A 7898-nucleotide genomic window follows, 5' to 3' on the forward strand; every position below is an offset into this window, starting at 1 on the left:
AGGGGTGGCGGGGGTGGGGGGGGGGGGGGGGGGGTTGCGCGCTTGGCTTAGGCCCTTCACCAGCTCTGAAAGAAGTGGATTTAAAAGGCCGACAGAGCTTACAATTTAGAGAAGGCAGCCACTTCTAAGGTGAGCCTTGGATTAAAGCAATTCCTGTAGAACTTGTCAATGTTACAGCTTCCCCCCGCCAGAGACACAGGACATGAAAAGACCACAGGAAGCCATGCAAGAGGTAAGGCTGGGCTAGCAGACAATACAAGAGCTGAATGCTTCACTTGGAAGTAGATTATGCAGAGATCCCCCTGAGAGCACAAAAAAGTACCTAAGTAAGACCACAATGACACTCAAGACAAAAAAAGGTAGTTTTTTGTGTCCTTGTCAAACTAGATGTTTTTTCCAGAATCTTGAATAAATGATGGCTCTTTCCATTGCTGCAGGGAGGTCCTCCATCGTACAGGTCTCCCCAAGGAGTTGGCAAATGAGAATGTGCTTTACAGTTTGCACTTAAGTGCACTTGTATACATTTGTGTCATTTGAGTAGCCCCATTTGATCATGTTTGTTTTCGATTTTCTAATTTGTGTGCACAGGCAATTCAGGCAGATCTAGATTGGCCATGTTGGTCAATCTAGATCCACCCCTCTTAGAAGGTCCTCCTGGGGTTTTTTGGCTCACTACCTTTCTTTTGATATCAGGTGATACAATGCCAGCCAGTAAGTACAGGCTATCCCTTGGTGTTGGCTTTAGACATCCTGTTATTTCACAACAGCTGTCACTTATAACTGGGTCTATTTTCTTGGCATGAACTGATAGTTTCCATACTGCATACTCTGCAGTAGAATAACACAAGGTAACAGCAGTGGTTTGTAGTGTAGCTGGGTCTACCCCCCACTTTAGGGTGACCAATTTTCAAAGCATGCTGTTGCGGGCACTTTCCTTTTCATCTTCTCTACATGTGCTTTGAAGGCAAGTGTTTTGTCCAATGTATCCCTCAAGTACACGGGGTTCAGCTGATTTGTCAATGGGATTCCATCCCAGACGTTTAATTTTCCCCTGCACTTCTCCATAGCATAGGTGAAAAGCTGTGACCCGTGTCTTGGTTAGGTTGGCACAAAGCTGGTTCTTATTGTAGTGATCTGAGAGGTTGCTCAGCGCACACGTCAGTCTGTTCGACAGTGGCGAAGTCCTTCTCTTGCAATGCAATGCATAGATCAATGTATATTAAGCTCCTTGTATTACTTTGTATGGGTTGATTATTGGTATATATGTTAAAGAGGATCGGTGCTAGCATGCTGCCCTGTGGGAGGCCATTTTGTTGCCATCTCCAGAGGCTCCGTTTTTTGCACAGTTCTATCTAAAATGTCTATTCTCCAAAAGAGATCAGATGAACTGCACTAGGTGGTAGTTGTGGGTCATATTGTAGACTCTGGCAATCAGGTTTTGGTTGCTGACTGTGTCGGATAGGTCTATAAACCTGTAGATAGATCTGCAAACAAAGCACTTATTACCATTCCTTTCTTGAATCCATCTTCTTTATGCTGGATGATGTTTAGTATTTGGCCAGTGCCAGACTTGCCTGATCTAAATATGGCTTGTTCTGGTATTAGATATTGTTTGATATGAGGCAAAAGGTGACTGAGAATAAGGCATTCATAAAGCCTACAAAGATGGCACTGACACTGGCCTAAAGTTCTCTGGGCCAGAGGCATCCTTTGCTGACTTTAGCAAAGCTATTACACAGGCCTGTTCCCACAACTTAGGTATTCCAAGGCTTTTAAAGGAAAGGTGAAGCCAGGAGTATGTATGGCTTAACCACAGAGTTGAGTTTCAATAGGCCTAGAAAAAGACCATTAACACACAGCTAGATAATGTAGGCGTCAGCCCTATTACAAAGGCACAAAGGGCTGGGTGCAGGAAAGCAGCATGCACTGGCTGGTTACTTCCAGGGGGGAGTAGTTCTTCAGAGGCAAGGCATCCACAGGGACCAGGCTGCAGCCACATGTTCAAGACACTTGTGGGGTCTCTTTCCAAGTCATAACTGCACAGTGATCAGTCCAGGCCATGGGGATAGAAGTTGCTCAGGTTTGCAAGTGAGGCACTAACACAAGACTGGAGACTACACCTTTGAGAGTTAACAGAAAGTGATAACAATGGGAGCAGCTAAGACTGTTTGCAAGCCACCCTTGCCATCTGGGTTTCCAAGCTGTTCCCAGGACACATTAAAAACATAAGGCAACAGAAGCAGCAGAAGGATTTCTGTCTTATGAAAAAGAGCATGCCCAAGACACTGCCAGGGCTATACAGACACCAAAACCACTGCAGCTCGGAGCGTCTTAGGAGTTCAAATAACTATGAACAAGATGGGCCCCATCTTTCAAAAAGGAAGAGAATGCTGCAAGCAAAGTAAGGAGGCAGCTCTGACTAACATTTACCCCTCCATAACCCCCAGGAACAAGCTGGTCTATGCATGGTGATTATAGAACCACCGATGTAGACTCAAGGCACCCCATTACACTCAAGTTACGTGGAATTTTGGAACTCCCATAAATTGTAATTTTTGCTCAACTTTGAATTGAGCAAATGCTCATCTCCTCACACCTCCTGGCACTCTTCAAAAATATCTCATGGCACCCCAGGGTGCCCAGCACCTAAGAATCACCAATACAGAGCCTGCATGTAACTTAAGCTCCTTGCATCTTGTCATAATTTGTTCACAAACTTCAGAACAGACAGTGCCATTCAGCACCCAGAACAACAAGGCTCCACCATTCAGGAGTACTGGGAACCAGAGCAATAAAGGCATGCATGGTGCTGATCTTTTAATCTCCACGCCACTCCCTGCTCCCTCCCTCCCCCAGGGGGCCCAGCATCACATCCAAAATGTGGATTTAAAAATATGTAAAGCAAACAGAAGCATTTTACATAACATGATCAAAACATTGGGGAGCATCTGTGTCATCGCAGGAGCAGGGTGCCCCGCACCAGAAGGCTGAGCAAATCAACTTGAGTCCACTGACATACTCCAGAGCCAGAAGTTAAACACGAGGCTACCCCAGGTTCCTTTCCAGCATCCACTCTCAAGCCCTTAGCAGCAGGCACTGGTGCCAAGGCTGGGTGGCCCCCTGAGCAGCCTTCTGGAGCATGTCAATAGATACAGGTAGGCAGGGTGTGGCTCAGCCCTATCTTCCAAGCCCTGCTGCCAATGCAATCTAGACCAGCCCTTAAAAGTTTCCAGGATTCATCTTTAAAAACCAATGACGCATTGCGCTCAAGCATCTTTCTCTGTTGGCAACCCAGATGCTGCAGCACAGGTTCAGGAACTAAAAACAGATGTGTGAACTGGACTAATGCTATTGAGACAAGTCAAGCAAGTGGCATCACCTGGGAAATGAGGACTTTGATGCTCAGTTTAGTCATCAGGAGACAAGACTGCGGAGGGATTATTTTTAATCCCAGTTTCACGCTATGACTGTGGCATGAAACAGTTGCCCAGAGCTCTCGACTACCTAAATATAGGATATCTGCCTTTGGAGAAAATGAGGGGTGATGGAAGCAAAGAGATTCCATCCACTTCAGATTAGAAACACAGATCAGGAAGAGAGGAGAGTATATAGCACCCAAGCTGACTCACTACAGCCACCAAGGCAGTCAACAGCCCTATGCGATGCAGGATGAGAACTACCCAACAACAGTGCCCCTGCCCTGGATGCAACAGGCCCTGTGAAAAACTCTCCTCCTGTGCTCCCCAGTGAGTCACCTCTGAGCAGTGCTCTGCTCACTCCTCTGAGCAAGGCTGAAGTGTCCTGGAGAGGATGCCCCATCCTACGGTATTCATACCAGCACTATGGAGGCCACCAGACACAAGGTGCCAAAAGTAACATGCCTCAGCATTAGGCAAGCAGCACAGAGACAGCTGGAGGCAGGAAGCTTGCAGGCACTCACCTTCTTGTGCTTCTTGGCCATCCACTTGTCCCAGTTATTGAGCATGTCCAGCCACTTGGACTCCCTCTGCCTCAATACCTCCAGCGGCACCTCCTCCAGTCTAGGGGAAAAGGAGACAAGAGAAGAGTCAGTAGAAAAGGACCCCAACCTGTGAGGAAGTATCTAAAGTTTAACATCGACCCAGTCAGGCCAAGAACAGGCAGGTTTACCACCACTGCAAGGGTGTTTGGGCATCTCTGTAGAACAGCCCTCAAAACCCCTTCAAGACCCTTTGTGACTCCATTCCTCCCTACCCATTCACCTCTTACCAGCCCTCCTTCCTAGCAGTGACACCAGCTTTGCCTGTGCAGGCCTCAGCTTCCCAGACATCCCACTACCCATCATGCACAGAACCCTCTTCCCAACCAAAGCCAGGCAGCTCCCTGCCACTCTGTGCAGATCTCCACCACGATGCCTTAAGAACAGCTCAAAGCACAGGTGGGGGCAGCAAGTAATAGACACCAACTCTCTCAAGGCAGAAACTACAGCCACTACCACAACAGAGCTCCCACCCCTAGGTGCCACAGCTTTAACAGGCAGCTCCCATGCAAGTCACTTTTTGGTCCCAACCCAAGAGTATGAGAAAGAACAAATCAGCCCAAAGTGAGCAAAGCTGCTCACAACCCAGGAACATGTGGTCACCTCTAAGCCAGAGGCAGCCAAGAGCCCTCCCTCAGCTCTGCATGGAGCAGCACTGACTCCTCAGAGCTCTGAAATCAGAAACACCAGGATGTTGCACTTGTCAGGCCCTGCATTGGGAGCACCAGCATTGTACTGGCCATGGGGACCTGCTGTTTACACCAAGACCTCTGCAGCCCATGATGCCACCTGGCTCTGCTCCCTAACCATCACTATACTACCCTGAGCCTTGTAATTACAGCACAGATCTAAGAGCATCAGGATGGCCTCCAAGTCAGTGAGCAGGCACTGGTCTGGTCCCCCTCAACTCCCTTCCCAAGTTTCTGCAGTTTAGTCAGACCAAGGTTTAAGGCTTCAAAGCCAGGGGTCCTGGTCTGGTACTGCAAGCCAATACCAATGATTGCAGCTGAGAGTCCTATAGAGCAGGGTTATCAAATATTTTGCCCGTGGAGTCCTGCCATCCAGCCCTCAGAGCTTCCTGCGAGTCTGACCAGATCTACATGGGGCATGGCATGTACCCATGATGCAGGGCCAGTCTGTGGGCCAGACTGGGCCCATGGACCCCTCTCCTTTTTCCCTTAGCATACCTGATTTGGAGGCTGCTCCAGTTGGTCTGGGCGCAGGGCCCAAAGTGGAAAAAACAGGTGCCACAGCCTGGCCAGAGTGGCATCCATACTGCACTTACAGTACCCACACCAGCAGCTACAGGGCCCAGGCTGCAAGTAGCGCTTGTGAGCAGTGTGTGCAGCGTGGTCCTGGGATCATGTATAGAGGGGGAGGGATTCATGGGCCTTATCCACCCTGTACCACTTACCTTGACACATCTGCGATAGATTAACAGCAAGGCTCAGGTACCTGGCTGAGGACAAGGAAGAAGGCAGCCCTAACTAAGAGGATCTCTCAAGCACATCCTGTCCCTGAACCTGGTAGCTGTTTTACTCTCTCTACTGGAACTGTGCTTTACAGCTTTTATTTGGTCTGAAGCAAAGACACATTCCTCTTCCTCCCAACCCAGACAGGAAGTAACAAGACAGCTATTCCCCCAGAACAGGGAGCAGGCACCAAGTCTGGACAGTTGGAGAACTGCCACCTATCCACTGTACAGAGTGGCAAGAAACAGGGTTAGATCCAGGGCCTGGAAGTGGCCCGTCAATGGAAGGAGGGTGGGGCTTCCAGATAGGTTCCTAACTACGCCTGTGCACAGAGTCCCTGATGAGAGAGAGGCCTCAGCAGGGGCTCTGTTGGCTTGGAAACTGGGTTCAAATAGCCCACGAGAAGGTATTCTGACAAAATTAAAAAACCACGGAGGAGATTTAGTGCATCAAAAAGCCACAGCCCACCCTAGCCCAGCTTCCCCCTGCCTTCTCCGCACTGCTGGAGCATGACCATACATGGGCTTTCTACAAGCATTGCAGTGCTGAACCACTTTTTACCGGCTAGCGCTTTGTTACTGAACAGCACCGTCAGCTACAAACCTAATGCTGGAAACCTTAAACCAGCAAGGCCCCAGTGCTTGGCTCTCTTTTCCAGCCCTTCCCCCACCAAGCCATCAAGTGGCCCCTAAGGAGGAAAGAAAATTTTCCAGCAATACTTTAGTTTAGATCTAGTCAGATTTAACCCTTGATTACATGGGGCTCCAGAGGGAAAGTGGTTTGACACCTGGGAAGAATCAGAAAGTTCAGTCCTCAAGGCACAAAAAACAAAACAGGCTTCTCTTTAACCCCTCAGAGAATCACTCACCACAACAGCAAACTGACTGGCTTTGATCTTGAACTGGAACTGAAAGTGTCAGAATTGCTCTCTGCCCACCCTGCCCTTTCTCACTTTGACTACACTGGATCAGGAAGTGATAATAAACATCAGTCCCTTGGAGTGGGTGTTACACTTGAGGCCATGCATCCCAAAGGGCCTCAAAAACTACTAATGCATTTCCCCCCAGAAGGCAAAAAAGGTTATCCCAATTTTACAGACTAAATTTAATTAAAGCTGCACATTATCGGAGGCAGAACAGCCTTTGAACCCACATCTTTAGGTCAGGACATTCGCTACAGGACCATTTCCTGGCTTTACAGCCCATGTACCAGACCTGCTACAAGACCTGGTTTTCTTGTTGCTACAGCCAGCAATCATGGGTCACAAGAGGCACCAGAGAGAAATGCCCAGAGATGTTCTACGTGGAATGAAGGAGGGACAGGAAACATTCATGGACCCCCAGATCCTTCCTTGGAATTCCCAGCCCTAACATTTCCCCTCTGAAGTCTCATGAAAAACTTGTGCACAACAGCAGGGGAAGTCGCTTCATGCCAAAAGCATTATTTTTAGGACAGTTTATGCAGCAAATGTATTCCAAAAGAAAATCCATTTAAGCAAGCCACCCCCACTGCAGAGGATACTGCCAAGTCCTCCATTCCCCGAGGACCACCTCTCCACCAGATAGAGGAGGCTGGTTATCCTGTCTTCTGTTAGATATGTTGATGGCTGCTTTACTGCAAGTTCAGCCACGTATGCAGCCTTACCCTGTAACAGGCCTGCAAAGTGCTTGCTGGCTTGGTGGCAAGTGCCTAGCCTTCTGGAGGAGAGAGAACTCAGCTGAGCTGGTCACTAGACAGTCTGGATTTGAGCCTGCTGGGGCCAAGCCAGGATGGACTGGATGCCATTGGCAACTGATGGCTAAAGCATGTATCAAATGAGTTTTGTGGAATCTCAGTCCAGTTGAGTGGATGGAGTCACCAGATACCCCACTGCTGGTTTCTTGGCTCTTGAGGAGACTGGGAACAATGTGGTCTACTGCACTGGGCTAGGTCCTAGGCTTAATTTGGCAGGTCGTCTCAGATAAGTTGCGTTTCTCCATCCTGCTTCCCCAAATGCATAATGGGACCATGGTGCCTGTTCTCCCTACCTCTGATGGCCTCATTTTCCAGACACATGGGGTCTAGCACAGAAGGGCCTGAGCTTGGTCAGCATTTCTCTACTTGGAGTTGTCTCTAAATGCTACTGATTTATACATCTGCCTCTCTGTTCCTTGCCCCAAAAGCCACAGCACATTAGTGACAGGGGTGTGCAAGGGAAAAGCTGCTCTGTGCAGTACCCATTCTTTAGAAGACCATATTTAGCCAAGACCTTTCATTGACATCAAACTACTCAAGAAAATGTTACAAGAGAAGTAGAACAGCGGGCAGTTGCATAACTGGGGTGGGGCAACAGAGACGACTGCCCAAGGCACTGAGATGGATGGGTGAGGGGGCATTAAAAGAATAAAAAAAAAAAAAAAGGGGGGGGG

At 48.6% G+C, this 7898-nt stretch overlaps 1 protein-coding gene across 1 annotated transcript in view; it reads right to left on the reverse strand.

Annotated features, from left to right (window-relative positions):
* The window catches only part of TBC1D10A (TBC1 domain family member 10A), a 32907-nt gene extending 25079 nt beyond the window's left edge, over nucleotides 1-7828 (reverse strand). The window contains exon 1 of the mRNA XM_025193467.1: nucleotides 3941-7828. Coding sequence (XP_025049252.1) covers nucleotides 3941-3985 — 45 coding nt within the window. The 5' untranslated portion in view covers nucleotides 3986-7828. The remainder of the gene's footprint in view (nucleotides 1-3940) is intronic.
* Between the last annotated feature and the right edge of the window lie 70 nt (nucleotides 7829-7898).

Source organism: Alligator sinensis, unplaced genomic scaffold (assembly GCF_000455745.1).
Source record: "Alligator sinensis unplaced genomic scaffold, ASM45574v1 scaffold216_1, whole genome shotgun sequence".
NCBI classification, from domain to species: Eukaryota; Metazoa; Chordata; order Crocodylia; family Alligatoridae; genus Alligator; species Alligator sinensis.